The sequence below is a fragment of the Stegostoma tigrinum genome, chromosome 16, assembly GCF_030684315.1.
Source record: "Stegostoma tigrinum isolate sSteTig4 chromosome 16, sSteTig4.hap1, whole genome shotgun sequence".
NCBI lineage: Eukaryota > Metazoa > Chordata > Chondrichthyes > Orectolobiformes > Stegostomatidae > Stegostoma > Stegostoma tigrinum.
This window is the reverse complement of record NC_081369.1, coordinates 17,484,053-17,501,015: the sequence shown is the minus strand read 5'-3', so window position 1 is coordinate 17,501,015 and position 16,963 is coordinate 17,484,053. Positions and strand designations below refer to the sequence as shown.

Sequence of the window (16,963 nt, the reverse complement as noted above, 5' to 3'; positions counted from 1 at the left end):
TCTGGACGTGACGTCCAGTTGAATCCCCCCACCCGCTGTCCCCACGCCGGATCTTCCATCTGCATCAATGATGCAGTTGAAGTCTCCGCCTAGGATGACCGGCCTGGACGTAGCCAGCAGGGGTGGAAGCCGCTGCAGGACGTCCAACCGCTCACTCCGTACCACTGGGGCGTACACGTTGATCAGCCTCAGGGGAGCATTCCTGTAGGTGATGTCAGCCACTAGGAGGCGCCCCCCCCACCACCTCCTGAACTTGAGAGATGGTGAAGTTGCACCCCCGCAGCAGAATAGCCAGGCCCGAGGAGCGACAGTCGTTACCCCCCGACCAGATCGAAGGCCCACAGGTCCAGGCGCCGGACCATTTCCCGTACCTGCCGAGGTGCGGTATCCCGCACTCCTGCAGAAACAGGAGGTCCGCCTTTATGGTGGTCAGGTAGGCCAACGTGGACACACATCTCGCGGCTGACTTGACGCTGCGCACATTAATGCTCGCAATTCGTACCCCCATTGTGGGCAGTGACCACAGTACCCTCCCCAGGTCCAAGGTCCAGCCCCTCCATCTGTCCCTTCATGCCCATTGCCCGGGCTAACTGCTGGACGCTCTCTGGGCTCAGGAAACCGTCCGTGCTGCCTTCCGGGTGGCATCCCCCCGCCAGGGGTGCGGAGGCAGGAGGGTCCGGCTCCGGATCAGGCTGGGGACGTGCTGTTTCCTCCTTCCCGCCTGGAAGTTCCGGGGGGCCCTCCAGTGCTCCAGCGGCACTTGACTGGGTGTCGGAGTGAGCCTCAGGACGCCTCCCGTCACCTGGAAGCGGGGTGCTGCTTTCCTTCCCCCTCGAGACCTTTAACTTCTGCTTCGGGTGGGCCCTCTCCGAATCCTCCTCGTCAGAGGAGCTCTTATAGCCCCCCTGTAGCTGCCTCTTCCCTCCTGATTGTTGCGGTTCCTGGGCCCGTCGACGCACCTTCCTCCTCGCTTTCCGGACTGTAGTCCACTCCCCTGGGTTGCCTGCCGCCGCCTCCATTGGCTCCGGGTTGTCGGGGGGGATCGGAGCCTGCAGGGGTGCTTTGCTGGCCTCGGGCCCATCCTGCAGGGCTGGGCCCTCCTGCACGGCCTGGCCCTCCTGCACATTAGTGGGGTCCTTGCTGGGCCCTGGTGCCTTCCTCTCCTCCGGGGGGGCTGGCCCCGCATTTCCCCTGCCGGCGACCTGGGCGTAGGTGGTACCCCGCCGCGGGCATGCCCTATAGAAGTGGCCCGCTTCCCCGCAAAGGTTGCAGCTTCTCTCTCGTGGGCAATCCTTTGCAAGGTGTCCCTCCTCCCTGCAGATGGTGACTTTGCAGTCGGCCGCCATGTGACCTGACCTACCACAGGCATGGCAGACTTTAGGTTGCCCTGCATAGGTCAGGTAGCCCCTGCTCCCGCCGATCGCGAAGCTGGACGGTGGGTGTGCGACATTCCCGTCTGCGCCCATCCTCAGCGTCACCTTGACCTGCCTCTTACTCGTCCAGATGCCAAAGGGGTCCACGATGTCAGTTAGGTCCCCTTCCACCTTCACATACCTTCCGAGGAAGGTCAGGACATCAACTGCTGGCACATGCGGGTTGTACATGTGTACAGTCAACATACGGCTCCTCTGTGCTGGCATCACAAACAGTGGGACAGCGGTCAATACAGAGAGGGGGCCCTCACCTCCTTTCTCCTTGAAAACCTCCAGTAAGCGCTCGCAAAGCTTGGCACTCCGGAAGGTCACATCGTAAAAACCCCCTCCGGGGAAATCCTGCAGGCAGTAAATGTCCGCAGCAGCAAACTCACAACAGTCCAACAGGACCCTCTTCACGAAGAAGGTGCGGTCCACAGGTGCACCTTCATCCACCTTCTTTACAGAAACACGGATGGTGTTCCGGACCCCCTGACCTGGGGCACGAGCACTTGCCGCAGCCATTGTTGCAGGTTGGCTGCTCCCCTGAACCAGCGTTAGGCCGAAGCCAGCATTAAAATCCACTGGTCGCAAGGGTGCACAGCCAACCCGACGTCCTCCTTTCACCTCCAAGACAGCACTCTCGTCCTCTCAGTCCACAAGAGAGTGGGTCTTTATTGTGTTTGAGATGTAAGCTGGTTCACTGAGCTGTAAGGTTTGTCCCCAGATGTTTTGTCACCATTCTAGGTAACATCATCAGTGAGCCTCCGACGAAGCACTGGTGTTATGTCCTGCTTTCTATTTATGTGTTTAGGTTTCCTTGGGTTGGTGATGTCATTTCCTGTTCTTTTTCTCAAATAGTGGTAGATGGGCTCCAAATCAATGTGTTTGTTGATGGAGTTCTGGTTGGAATGCTATGCTTCTAGGAATTCTCTTGCATGTCTCTGTTTGGCTTGTCCTAGGATGGATGTGTTGTCCCAATCAAAGTAGTGTCCTTCCTCATCTGTATGTAAGGATACAAGTGATAGTGGGTCATGTCGTTTTGTGGCTAGTTGATGTTCATGTATCCTGGTGGCTAGCTTTCTGCCTGATTGTCCAATGTAGTGTTTGTCACAGTTCTTGCAAGGTATTTTGTAAATAGAAAGCGGGACATAACACCAGCGCTTCACCAGAGGCTCACTGATGATGTTACTTAGAATGGTGATGAAACGTCTGAAAACGAACCTTCCAGCTCAGCGAGCAAACTTACATACAGAACCTCAACCTGAGCTACAAATCTTCTCAAGACTCGCTTATAGTGGGTTTACTACAACTATTTACATAAGATCTACATTACTACCCTGTTATCCCTACTTCTGGCCTCGAAGGCTCAGCCTGCACAATGAAGTGTCAAAACATGTCTAAACAGGTTGATTAAAAGTACTTTACAACAATGATTAAACTGATGGGTAGCTAACTGGATAGATTGTCCTTTTTTTTAGTGGACAGGGCATACCTGGCAATTTTCCTACTTTGGGTAGATGAGTTTTCAACTATACTGCTGTAGCTTGTCCTGAATCTTTGCTAGTCCTGAAGCCCAAGACTTTTAAAAGTCAAGCTCCGACATTGTCAGGACCCCAGCCTTTGATGTATTCATTGTGTTCAGCTGTTTTCTGATAATCATCACAAATTCATCAAGGTGGCTGAAGACTGACATTTGTAATGTTCGGAACCTCCAGAGCAGGCCAAGATGATCATCCAACTACACCCCAAAACTCCATTTCTGCCTGCAGGTTGATGCAAATACATCAGCCTTTATCCTTTATACTCAGATAATGGGTTCTATCATCATTGAAGATGGAGACTCTTCCTTGCAATAGTTGTTTAATTGTACAACTGATGAATGACTGGAAGTTGCTGGCCTGCAGAGTTTTGGTTGATCCATTAGTTGTTGAATCATGCATCACTGTATATAACAATCATTTTGGAACAGAGATACTAAGAACTGCAGATGCTGGAGAATCTGAGATAACAAGGTGTAGAGCTGGATGAACACAGCAGGCCAAGCAGCAGAGGAGCAGGAAACCTGTTGTTTCCTAGACCCTTCTTCAGAAATGGAACTCCAGTTTATAAGACTTTGCATTAGAGAATAGGACAGTGTCCCATTATTTCATAAACGTTTTCTACATGCAGATATTCAACTAAGGAGGGAAGATTATAATCAGAAATGTAATGTAAGCATAAGTGATTGACCTAACAGCAGTACGTAAACTGTGTTCAAGACAGAACAACTAAATGCAACTATTACCTGCCACTAAAACTTTGACCCATGCTACTGTTGATTTCAAGCTCAACTATGCCATTGGCTCTCTTAGCTGGCCTCGGAGGTCGGGGCTCCAAATAGGTTTGCGAACTGAAATGTTGGTGTCCAAAGATCGTACAGCACCGGCCCGTGTGGAAGTCTGACCGAATTAAACAGTTGTACTCCCAGTCTAATAGGCCCCTGCTTTCGGAGACTCCAGTCCAGACTCTCTCTCTCAGTTCTTACTGGGGAAGGGAGACAATTTTTAAGGCTCGAAATGGGGTCACAGTGCGAAGAAGTGCAGGAAGCACTGGTCTACAGAGAGGCAGGTAAGGGGCAACAGAAGTCCAGCCCCGAAACTATAAATTGCTCAGATGTCAGACGAAATGGACTAAATTGGCTCTTACTTTTTTCTCATTCAACCTGTTTGGAGGTGTTATTCTCTCTTTCACCGTTCTCCCTCCTCCCGCTCCCAGCGAACGTCAACACGCGCTACCGCGAGACGCTCCATTGTCGCGTCACTGAAGGAAGATTGTGATGAGGGTGGGGAGTTAGCCTGGAGTGGAGAATGCGGCAGCGGTAACCATGGACGACAGCGCGCGGAGTGGCCCTATCTCCCGCTGAAAGGTAGTCGTGTCGTGCGACCTTCTCGCGAACCGGCGGCTGTGAGTTTCGCCCGCCTCACTCATCAGTGCCTTTTGTCGGGGGGGGGGGGGGGGGAATGGCGCCTGGTCGTGCCGCAGTGTGAAGGGATAATCGGATACTTAAACCGAACCGTACCCCAGTGCCCCTTTCTCTGCCTCCCCCGGCCGGTTCGTGTTGGCGGCCACCAGGTCTCACGGTGCTCGCTCCACGGTTTCTATGGCTATCATTTGGACCGGTTTCTACCTGGAGGATCTCCGAGCCAGAGCTAGGCCTGATCCTCTGTAAAAGATACCACTTCAATGCCACCGACTCGGGCGCCAATAGTCCCTGTGGATCAAATTATGTCGCTTGCTGTGTGATGATCGTGCGTAATTCTTGGTATACAATAGTCTGTGGTTTGTGTTGCTAGAAGGATGAGGAGTGTGGTGCAACATGTTGCTATTGGGTAAAGAATAAGCATCTATGGACTAACTTTATTGTAGAGTAGGAAGACAGTTCTAAGGTGCTTCTTAGTGGTGTCATCAAAGCAATGGATAGTGAGCTAAGGAAAGATGTCACAGGGAAGAGTGAATAAAGGTTGGTGGGAGAAGTCAGGGAACTGGAAGGGAAAAGAGAGTGGTAGTGAGAGACTCAGGTTCAAGGAGGGATTTTGAGTAAGATTTTTATAAGGTGTTTAAGGTGATTTATTAAAGTTAACTGGGATCTCTTAAGCCTGCATTCTCGTTATAACTATAGCATAATGGGGTTTGCATTGAGACTATACTAGTAGTGTAAGTATTGAGTCAGGACTTTACTTGATTCTGGAAGGATCTAGAATCTGACTTTGCTCTTGTTTGTTCCAGAGTTGGGTTTGATTGTGGATTTTAACAATGGGTTAAATTTTATAAGCAGTGAGATGAAGTACCCATTCATATTCAATACTAGATAACAAAGTGTGAAGCTGGATGAACACAGCAGGCCAAGCAGCATCTTCGGAGCACAAAACTGATGTTTCGGGCCTAGACCCTTCATCAGAAAAGGGGGATGGGGAGAGGATTCTGAAATAAATGGGGAGAGAGGGGGAGGCGGACTGAAGATGGATAGAGGAGTGGATAGGTGGAGAGAAGAGTGTGGGTGGGGAGGTAGAGAGGGGATAGGGTCAGTCCAGGGAGGATGGACAGGTCAAGAAGGCGGGATGAGGTTAGTAGGTAGGAAATGTAGGTGCGGCTTGAGGTGGGAGGAGGGCATAGGTGAGAGGAAGAACAGGTTAGGCAGTCTAGGATGAACTGGGCTGGTTTTGGGATGCAGTGGGGGGATGGGAGATTTTGAAGCTGGTGAAATCCACATTGATGCCATTGGGCTGCAGGGTTCCCAACCGGAATATGAGTTGTTCCTGCAACCTACGGGTGGCATCATTATGGCACTGCAGGAGCCCCAGGATAGACATGTTGTCTGAGGAATGGGAGGGGGAGTTGAAATGGTTCGCGACTGGGAGGTGCAGTTGTTTACTGCGAACCCAGTGTAGGTGTTCTGCAAAGCAGTCCCCAAGCCTCTGCTTGGTTTCCCCAATGTAAAGGAGGCCACACCGTGTACAGCGGATGCAGTATACCACATTGGTGGATGTGCAAGTGAACATCTGCTTGATGTGGAAAGTCATCTTGGGGCCTGGGATGGGGGTGAGGGAGGTGGTGTGGAGGCAGGTGTAACACTTCCTGGGGAAAGTGCCGGGTGTGGTGGGGTTGAAGGGGAGTGTGGAGTGGACAAGGGAGTCGTGGCGAGAGTAGTCTCTCTGGAAGGTAGACAAGGGTGGGGTGGGAAAAATGTCTTTGGTGGTGCGATCGGATTGTAGATGGCGGAAGTGTCGGACGATGATGCGTTGTAAATGGCCTACGCTCAGTTCGCAGTAAACAACTGCACCTCCCAGTCGCGACTCATTTCAACTCCCCCCTTCCATTCCTTAGATGACGTGTCCATCCTGGACCTCCTGCAGTGCCAAAATAATGCCACCTGTAGGTTGCAGGAACAACAACTCGTATTCTGCTTGGGAACCCTGTAGCCCAATGGCATCAATGTGGATTCTCCAGCATTTGCAGTTCCCATTTTCTCTGATGTACAAGTCCTGCCCTGATTTGCCGTTCCAAAATACAGTACCTCACATTTTTCTAAATTAAACTCCATCTGTCACTCCTCAGCCCATTGGCTCCTCTGATCAAGGTCTTGTACTCCGAGTTAGTTTCCTTTGCTGTCCACTACACCCCTAATTTTAGTGTCATCTGCAAACTTACTAACCATACCTCCTATGTTTGTGTCCAAATCATTTATGTAAATGATGAAAAGCAGCGGACCAACCATCACCAAGCTCTGTCTTCTACCTTTGAGCCAGATCTGTATCCGCATGGCTAGTTCTCCCTGTATTCCATGTGACCTAACCTTGCTAACCAGGCCACCATGAGGAACTTTGTTGAGTGCCTTACTGAAGTCTGTATTGATCATGTCCACCACGCTGCCTTTATCAATCCTCTTTGTTACTTTATCAAAAAACTCAATCAAGTTCATGAAACATGATTTCCCACGCACAAGGCCATGTTGACTATCCCTAATCAGTACTTGCTTTTCCAAAAAAATTTAAATCCTGTCTCTTTCATCCCCTCCAACAACTTGCCCACCACTGATGTCAGGCTCACTGGACTGCCTTTTCCTTACCACCTTTCTTAAATAGTGGTACCATGTTAGCCAACCTCCAGTCTTCTGGCTCAGCATCCTCCTCATCTTTGTACAATTTGACAAAATGCTTTGCAAAGACCCAAGGACTTGATAATCAGTCCTTTTGAAGTATATTTTTAAAGTATTTGCATGTGTACAGAACTTTGTCTGTCATCCCAAAGTGGTAAAATGCTTTAAAATCATTGAAGTATTTGTGAACTGTAGTTATTGTAACTAATGCAGTGCATAAGATAATGATCAGTTGATTTCGTTTAGTTGTGGTCTTTGAGGGATAAATATTGACCACTGGAAAACACCTCTGTGTTGTCCTTTATGTAGCTATGAGGTATGTTAATCTATCTGACCGAGCAAACATATCCTTAGTTTAATGTCATATCTGAATGAGGACATTCCCAACAATGTAATACTTGCTTTGTGTTGCCCTGAAGTGTCAGCCTAGATTCTGTGCTCTCAATTCTGAAGTGGGACTTGAAGCGGCAGCTTTCTGATACATGTGCAAAAGTGCTACCACAGTCACAGCTGATATCATTTGAGTTGAATCTAGGTAATATCATATCCTATTTTTATAAGCTTTTGGAAGTGAGGTAGGAATTGTGACAATACTTTTGGCTTTAAGAGGCGTATTCTGTCTTTTTTTAACAAAGATAGATTCAAACAGAGGCGATGAGCAATCTGTTCTAAACCAATAGAATAAACAGCTTGTGAGACCTTGGATTTTTTCATTGGAACAAAAGAAGCAGCATGAATGTGTGGACTCAGGCTTCCCCAGAACCAGGATTTTAATTTAGCTTTTGGTAGTTGTTAGAGTTTTGAAACTGCCGTACATCTATCCCTGCTACAGCAAAACACTTGAGTTCTCTCTCTCTTTGCCAGAATTTGCTTTTGATGATCTTTCCTCCCGAACTAGAGAAACATTGCATGTGAAATAATCTCTTTTACTGAATTTACCTTTGCCAAGGGTGTGTTTATGGGATGTTAAATATTGGAACAGTTCCTATTTAGTAGTTAGATAATCTATTATTCTGTTTTAAGTTTTCCAATAGAGTTCCAATTCTTCTTTCTTTTGATTGTATTTTAACTGTTGAGTGAGATTAAAGTGTGTTCCGCTTAAAGCCAAGTAGATAACCAGTTGAATTTCATCTAGAACACAGCACGTTACACTTGCATTTAAATAAGAAAATTTAGCACTGTGGCAATCTTCTTGATATATTTGAAGGGGATTTGATCTGGTTCATAACAGGATCACTCTCCAGATATTGAAACAATCTTGCTGCTTTCTCCAACCCCTCTCCTAGCCTCCAAACTGTTGAAATATGTTAGCTAGCTGGGAAATTACTATAATTAATAAGGAAGATGGATTTTGTTCCAACACAGCAAAATAAATAACGTGCAAGTAGATCAACAAAACAAATGCATGGTGCAGAAAGGTCTATCATTCGGCCCTATGCTAGATCAGTCCAGAAACAATCCCAATACCCTGCTCTCTCCTCAATCCCTGATTCAAATATTTATCCATTTTCCTTAAAATATGCAATTAACTCTGCCTCAGCATTCCCTGTGACTAAGCATACTATGACCTGACAACTTGATGTTCTTTGACAATTTTAAATTGTTAACGAACACTGACTCTGCAACTTGGGAAATAGACCTTCCTGTGTTAACTGCCATATTCACCCTCTCTGCAATGGAATATACCAATGTTTTGAGCCTCTCCTTACAACTATAATTCTCCGATCACAAGATGTTTGAAATCAAAATCTATAATGCCCTTTCTATATTGGAGTACTCTAAATTGTGCCATGTTTGGAATACGGGGTGCAATCAATTAAATGTACAGATCTATTAAATAGGAATCGAGTGTTGTAATTGGTGAACTGACCGTGATTTATGTACAGTAATGCATGTGAAACATCTTGATATAGCAAGGATTATATCACCTACAAAATGTGATGATTTCCAAGCTCAATTGAGAAGCAAGCTGCTAAAACTTTTCCAGTTACAGAAAGAAACAAGAAAATGTAATACCCTGAAATCTGTTTGTGAAGTTTGTGAATTTGAAGTTCTGTCTTTGTGAAGATCCTGTCTAGAACATAACAGTTAAGATATGGAATATAGAACAAGGATTATTAATCCATGCACTGCAAACTAAGAGCACAAGAAGTGGGAGCAAGAGTTTGAGCTTTTCAGCTATCAAAATACACATGGACTAGTGGGTGAATTCATCCCCAAGAGCCTGAAATGCCTTGAAAAATTCTATCACAGGGACAACCAATCAGAAAAGTTTTCCCCCAAAGTTAAGTAGACAGAATTGATGATAAGTTACTCAGTCCTCCAGTCTCGTGCTGGTTCTCTTCTGTCAGCAACAAACGTGGGAAGAAACAGCCCATGACTGAACCAGTTAGAAAGTAAGTGTAGGCAGCAAGAGAGTTGCTAGGACACTTAGGTCTTTTGCTGGGGCTACCTGCTTTGGGGAGGAGGATAGTCACAACAGGTGTGGTAGGAATGGGTAAGTTCAATGATGATTAGGTGGTGCAAAATGGTGGGAGAGCATGAGTTGGGCAAGTAGCGTTCGGGGGTAGGAGTAGAGTGCAAGAGGGATGGAGGATAGAAGAGTGGTGGTGGAGGAGACACAGGAGTGGTGATGGAGAAGAAGGGTGCAAGAGAGTGTGGAGGAGAAGAAAGATGAAAGTAGTGTGAGGAATAAGAGGGGGAAAGTGGATTGGCAGGGAAGAGCAGGAGGTGGAAGGGTGGCTTCCAGCCTTCCTGTCTTTAGCCTATTTTCTAAAATCATCAACTTTGCTTCCAATTTTCACCTATCCTTCATCTTTGCATTATCCAGTTCCAGTTCTTCTTTCACATCCTGGACTTCTCTCTTACCATTTTTAGCAGTGGATTCTTCAGCAGTATTTGCCAAATATCCACTCAGACAGATACCATGAGTACACTCCTTCCCAGCTTGCTTTAAAGTGACAATTCCTCAATATTCCTAGCTTATTTTCCTGTATTTTTCATCATCTGTTTCGTATCAATGCTTCCTTTTCCCTTATCTGAAGATTCCTTTCTACAGTGGTTAACTGGGCCATCAACCAAGTTTAACGAGATAACAAAGTGTGGAGCTGTATGAACACAGCAGACCAAACAGCATCTTAGGAGCGCAAAAGCTGACATTTCGGGCTTAGACCATTCAGCATCTGCAGTTCCCATTATCTCTCATCAACAAAGTTTATCTCACTTCTGCAATTTTGACCACTTTCCTTTCTTCGCTCCCAGGAGCACAACATAGTTGTAGTTTTAGGAGCAAATTACTGCAGATACTGGAATCTGTACTGATAACAAAAAATGCTGGAGATCACAACGCATCCACGAAGACAGAAGACATTTTGAGTCTAGATGACTTTTCATCAGAGCTCAAATGAAGAGTTATCTCGACTTGAAATGTTAGCTTGCTGCCTCTCCATGGATGTTGCCTGACCTGCTGTGATCTCTAACATCTTTTGCCTTCGTGATCGTAGTTATCCTTATCTTCCTTCCCTCCAGCCTCTATATTCAATGGATTATCTTCTGCCTTTTCTGCTTCTGCTAAGCATGTCCTCCCATGACCAGGCCATTCTCTTTCAATCTTCTAAAATTATAGTTTCCTTCTGAAATTCCCTTGTGCACTCTTCCAAGGTCCTCACACCTTCCCCTGTCACTTTCAACTGTTCAAGACCCAAACACTTTTGGGTGAAGCAGTGATTTGTATTTTCTGTTTTCAGTTTGGAATGCTGAATTAAATCATTGGTTCATATGTGTCCCACAATTTGCCTTTCTCAGCAGAGATATAATTTCACATTGGGAATCACTTTGCTGATCATTTTTGTTTAGTTCTTAATGTTTTTGTTTTGTTCATTAATGGGATGTGGCCTTTGCTTGCTGGACCAAACGCTCTTGCACACTCTGAATTACCCTTGAAGGTGGATGTGAGCTGCCCTCTGAAGCTGCTGCAGTCCATCTGGTGTAGGTAGACTGTTTTGTTTAAGGTTGGAATTTGAGGATTTTGATTCAGTAACATTGAAGGTACAGTAACATATTTCCAAGTTAGGATGGTAAGTGGCCTGGAGGAGAACGTACAGATGGTGGTCCCATGCCCTTGTCCTTCTAGATGATAGTGAACATGGGTTTGGAATGTGCTGCCTAAGGAAACTTGGTGAATTTTTGCGGTGTACCTTGTAGGGGGTATGCACTGCTGCTACTGTGTCAGTTTTGGAAGGAGTGAATGTTGGTGGATATTGTACTACTCAAGTGGACTGGTTTCTCCTGGATGGTGTCAAGCTTCTTGAGTGTTATTGGTGCTGTATTTTCCAAGAAAGTGGGAAGTATTCCGTCATGTTCCTGACTTGTGCCTTGTCGATCGTAAATAAGCTTTGGGAAGTCAGAAGGTGAGTTACTCACTACAGGGTTCCTAACTTCCGATTTGCCCTAGAAACCTGTAGTCTTTGCAGTATCCGGTATCTCTAGCCATTACTTGATATCCCATGGAGTGAATTGAATTGGCTGACGACTGGTATGGGTAATGTGGGGACCACTGGAGGAGGTGGAGATGGATCATCAACTCGGCACTTCTGGTTGAATTGGCAATGTCAGTGGACATGTACTTTGGAGGCTCAAGCTAATGCCATGGGAACCAAGATTCGAATCTCGTTATGGCATGAAATAACGTCAATGAATAAATATGAAATCTAAGGGTAATCCTACTGATGATGATCATAACCACTATCATGCGTTAAAAACTCATCTAGTTCACAAATGTCTTTTCAGGAAAGAAAATTTTACCTGGTCTGGCTGATATAACTTCACACCTACAATAATATGGTTAAGTCTTTACTTTCTTCAGAAATAGTCTAGTAAGCCGCTTCCTTTGAGGTGTTTAAAGATGGGCAACACATGTTGGCCATCCCATGAAAAAACAAAAGAAATTCTGACTGTGTTTGTAATATACCTTTAATGTAGTGCAGTAGCCCAAAGCACTACAAAGATACACTACCAAGCATTGGAATAGTTGAAACTTGTGGTAAAGATAGAGGCATAGTCATAGATATGTACAGCGTGGAAACTGACCCTTCAGTCCAACTTGCCCATGTCGATCATATATTTTAAATTAATCTAGTCCCATTTGCTAGCATTTGGCCCATATCCCTCTGTGAGAGAAAATTTCAGCAGTTGGATTGAACCAAAACCTAACATGAGAACACAGTCAGCAAATTTTGGATTTTGGTGTTTGAACCATGCACCTCTAAGGTAATGATGTTGTACCATTTACTCACAAGTAATGTGTACAATTAACATTGCCTTTATTTTGACAGCTAAATTGCAACCACTGCATTCTCAAGTCGATAACTTTAAAGTGAAGTTAGGAGTTCAATGATCCCTGTTCGAGGAGTGCATGGGGGAGAAAAATCTTGGTAAAGTGGCAGTATCTTTGGGATATTCTGGAGCACTGAGGATTCGGCCTATAAATTCCTTTAATAGAAATCTGCAAATTCTATCAAAAAGTGGGAAAGTTTGAGAATACTCAACATGCAAGGCAACATAGCAGCATTAGTAGAGAAGTACAAGTCAGCCATTGTGTTTCAAGTTTAATAAGTCCTTTCTTTAACATTTTAAAAATATTAAGGGAAAATATATTTCAAACAAGAACAAAACAACATGGAGGAGTGGAGAATGGGGAAACAGCACAACAAACTGCAGGGTCTGGGTGGGAAACAGGAAACCCTTAAATAAACAACATAACATTAGCAGGAGATATAAGAATATGGGCCAAATCTTTATGAAATCTATAGGACACAATGCATGGAAAGTTGAGGAGAGATTTTAGAAAGGGCATGTCAGTACTGTTAGGTGATCTCTGCATGTTTGGTCTGTTTCTTCCACCAGATTTCTGGGCAATTGAAATCCCCTTTGTCTTACTGCTTTTCATGGTTCCCTTTTATCTGTGTCCTTTTTAGCTATTCACAAGCTATCCTTTGTCTCATGTACAGAACACCCAGAGATTTTCCTATCCTCTCTCAACCTCTTCATCTCCAACTGCCGTCGTGACATCAATTGCCTCAACCTTTCCACCCCACTCACCCACTCCAACCTCTCCCCTCACACAACATGCAGCCCTCCACTCCAATCCCAACCTCACCATAAAATCCGCAGACAAGGGGGGCACAGTTGTGGTATGGTGCACTGACCTCGCCGAGGACAGGCACCAACCCTCTGACACCACCTCCTACAGCCCCCTTGATCATGACCCCAACCTCGACAACCAAACCATCATCTCCCAAACCATCTACAACCTCATCATTCCCCAACCCCACACTGACCTCTTCTATCTCCTTCCCAAAATCCACAAACCTGACTGCCCTGGTTGGCCCATTGTCTGCACCTGCTCCCAACCCACCGAACTTATCTCTACCTATCTGACTCCATTTTGGCCACTTGGTCCAGGAACTCCCTACTTAGGTCCCTGACACCATCCACACCCTCCACCTCCTCCAAATCTTCCATTTCCCCAGTCCCCAACACCTCATCTTTACGATAGATGTCCAGTCCCTACACACCTGCATTCCCCATGCAGATAGCCGAAAGGCCTTCTGCTTCTTCCTGTCCCGCAGGCCCAATCAGTTCCCCTCCACTGACACCCTCATCTGTTTAGTTGAACTCATCCCCACCCTCAACAACAACTCTCTTCAATTCCTCCCACTTTCTACAGACAAAGGGGGTGGCCATGGGTACCCGCATGGGCCCAAGCTGTGCCTGCCTCTTTGTAAGTTATGTGGAACAATTCCTCTTCGGTAGCTACTCTGGCCCTTAACTGCACCTCTTCCTCCATTACATTGATGATTGTATCAGCGCCGCCTCGTTCTCCCATGAGGAGCTTGAACAGTTCATCCCCTTCACCAGCACCTTCCACTCCAACCTTTAGTTCAGCCGGACCATCGCTGATAACTTCTCTCTCCTTCCTCGACCTCTATTTCCATCTCTGGCAACCACCTGGAAACCAATATCCATTTCAAGCCCACCAACTCCCACAGCTACTTAGAATACACCTCCTCCCCCCACCTTCCTGTAAAAAGTCCATCCCCGTTTCCCAATTCCTTTGCCTCTGCCGCATCTGCTCCCAGGATGAGGCATTCCACTCCCATACATCTCAGATGTCCTCGTTTTTCAAGGACCACCCCCCCACCTCAGTGGTCAAGAACGCCCTCAACCGTGTCTCCTGCATTTCCCGCACCTCATCCCTCACACCCCGTCCCCACAATAACAGCCAAAACAGAATCCCCCTCATCCTCATGTACCACCCCACCAACCTCTGGATCCAACGCATCATCCTCCGACACTTCCACCATCTGCAATCCAACCCCACCACATTTTCCCCTCCCCACCCTTATTTGCTTTCCAGAGGGACCGTTCTCTCCGTGATTCCCTTGTCCGCTCCACACTCCCCTCCAGCCCCACCACAGCCGGCACTTTTCCCTGCAACCACAGGATGTGCTACACCTGCCCCTATACCTCCCCATCCCCCCCACCCCCCCAATCCCAAGCCCCAAGAAGACTTTCCACATCAATCAGATGTTCATTTGCACATCTGCTAATGTAGTATACTGTCTCTGCTGTTCCTGTTGGGGCCTCCTTTACATCGGGGAAACCAAGTGGAGGCTTGTGGCCAGTTTTGCAGAACACTGCTCAGTTCGCACTAAACAGCTACAATCCCAGTTGCAAACCATTTCAACTTCCCCTTCCATTCCTCAGATGATATGTCCATCCTGGGCCTCCTGCAGTGCTACAACGATGCCACCCGAAGTTTGCAGGAACAGCACCTCATGTTCTGCTTGGGAACCCTGCAGCCTGGATTTCACAAACTTCAAAATCTCCCCTCCCCCTACTGCATTCCAAAACCAGCCCAGCTTGTCCCTGTCTCCCTAACCTGTCCTTCCTTCCACCTATCCCCTCCTCCCACCTCAAGTCCCACCCCCATCTCCGACCTACTAACCTCATCCTGCCCACTAGACCTGTCCATCCTCCCTGGACTGACCTATCTCCTACCTACCTCCCCAGCTACACTCACCTTTAAAATGGCTCCATCCCTGCCTCTTTGACCTATCTTCTCCTTTATCGATCTTCTATCTGCCTCTCCCTCTCTCCCTATTTATTTCAGAATCCCCTTCCCTTCCTCCATTTCTGAAGAAGGGCCTAGGACCAAAATGTCAGCCTTCCTGCTCTTCTGATGCTGCTTTGCCTGCTGTGTTCATCCAGCTGTACACCTTTTTAACCCAGAGATTCCTCTTGCTCCTCTTCAAATGGTGCAGTGGATCTTTCAAGTTTTTTGCTGTATAATATGCTAGTTGAAAGTTGGGGCATCTGAAAATTGCCCTCAGTACTGCAGTGAAATGTATATTTGTGGTAGTGCCCCCCCTGGCAAACCTAGAGGGTAGTTGGCTCTCAAGTTTGCAACTGGGATTGTAGTTGTTTAGTGCGAACTGAGCGGAGGTGTTCTGCAGAGTTTGAGTAAAATCCTTTCTTTGTGGACTTGCTTAACTTACCGTACATCTGCATGACTTTAACATTCAGCCTGTGCTGAAAGTGTTTCTTGGGGTGCCCCAAATAGCTAGAACTTGCCCACCTGGACGTAGAATCCTCCTTCAATTTCATGCTTTCCAGTGGTGAGGAAAGTGAAAGGAATGCAGAAGTCAGGACTGTGGTAACATTCTTACGTGCAATATAAATGTTGAATATTGTACGAGCTCAATTGGATTTTGTTACCAGCATTCAATACCCAGTTTCTCTGCAAACACTCTCCAAACTGTGGTGAAAATACCAGTGTGGGTGCCTCTATGCTGTCAGATGTGTAAATGACTTTTTGTTTGACTTACGAAGCCCTTTGTGAGTTTGTGCTTTGAAAGGGCTTCCCTTGCAAGTTTCTTTGCTAATCATCACAGATGTTTTTCCATCTGGTCCATTTTAAAACGAATATTTGGGGGTGCAACTTAAATTTTAGCCATCTTAGTGCCATTTTTTTTAAGGGACTTTAATATACCTGGCATTGTTTGCACCCTGTCAACAGCTAAAGGCAATGTCTAGTGTAGTTGTAGAGGTGCCCTCTCATAATAGCACCAAAGTATTTCTGTAAACTGCGCAGTAATCTGAAATCTGGTATGTTGTGCAGAAAGAACTTTTGAGGGGGACAACACTTGACTAAATCTACCATACACTCCAAAAGTAGAAGATGAATCAATACTGTCCTAATTTGGTGGGGGTATTCCTCTTGTCTGTGTTGTCCTGTGCTTATCAGCAAACATTTCCCCTGGGACCTAGCACCAGGAGCATGTTACAGCACATGCTGTTAACTGCCACTTTCCTTGAGATTTCATTGTTTTGCAGTCAGTGATTTTCTGTGAGTGGTAGTGCGTTGAGTTGGCTTTGCCTGGTGTTTGTGTGTGTTGATGGCAGTATTTGCTGACACCAGCAACTGTGTGCTTGGGAATGCATATGTCAACACAACATGTCATCACACAGATGTTACCCGTGATGGCATGCACAAATGCTGTACTGTGCATGTGCAGAGAAGTGTTTGAACTGGGATTTAGTAATGGGGAGTGGAGACATGGGTCACAGACGGGGGTAGGGGTCCTTGGGAATGAAGAAGGTAAGAGGGCCTAGAAACCAAGAGATGGGTGTGACGAAGATCTCTGCGTAGTTTAAAGATGCTCAAAATGCACAAAATGTCAGTGTGCACAATCTATGTTGTTGGGGCTGGTGATCACAGTCTGTCAATTTTTGTATGTTCAAGGAGCTCCTTTTTATTGACATTAAATGATCAACTGTTGTGATTTGTCTGAATCGACTTTCTCTACCGCCACTTCTCCCCTCTCCTCCTCATAGCAGCAGTATAGGTGAG

General features: G+C 46.4%; 1 protein-coding gene across 3 annotated transcripts in view; it reads left to right on the top strand.

Annotated features, from left to right (window-relative positions):
- The first annotated feature begins 4,203 nt into the window (after positions 1–4,203).
- Positions 4,204–16,963, top strand: part of zdhhc1 (zinc finger DHHC-type containing 1) — a 61,063-nt gene continuing 48,303 nt past the window's right edge. Inside the window, exon 1 of one of the 3 annotated variants that reach the window (XM_059651628.1) lies at positions 4,204–4,358. Coding sequence is in view for 1 of the 3 variants with exons in the window: in XM_059651627.1 (XP_059507610.1) it covers positions 4,697–4,702 (6 nt within the window). In the remaining 2 variants the exon portion in view is untranslated. Of the gene's footprint in view, positions 4,359–4,454; positions 4,703–16,963 lie in introns of those variants that run through there. The other 2 variants (XM_059651629.1, XM_059651627.1) reach the window with 2 other exon arrangements.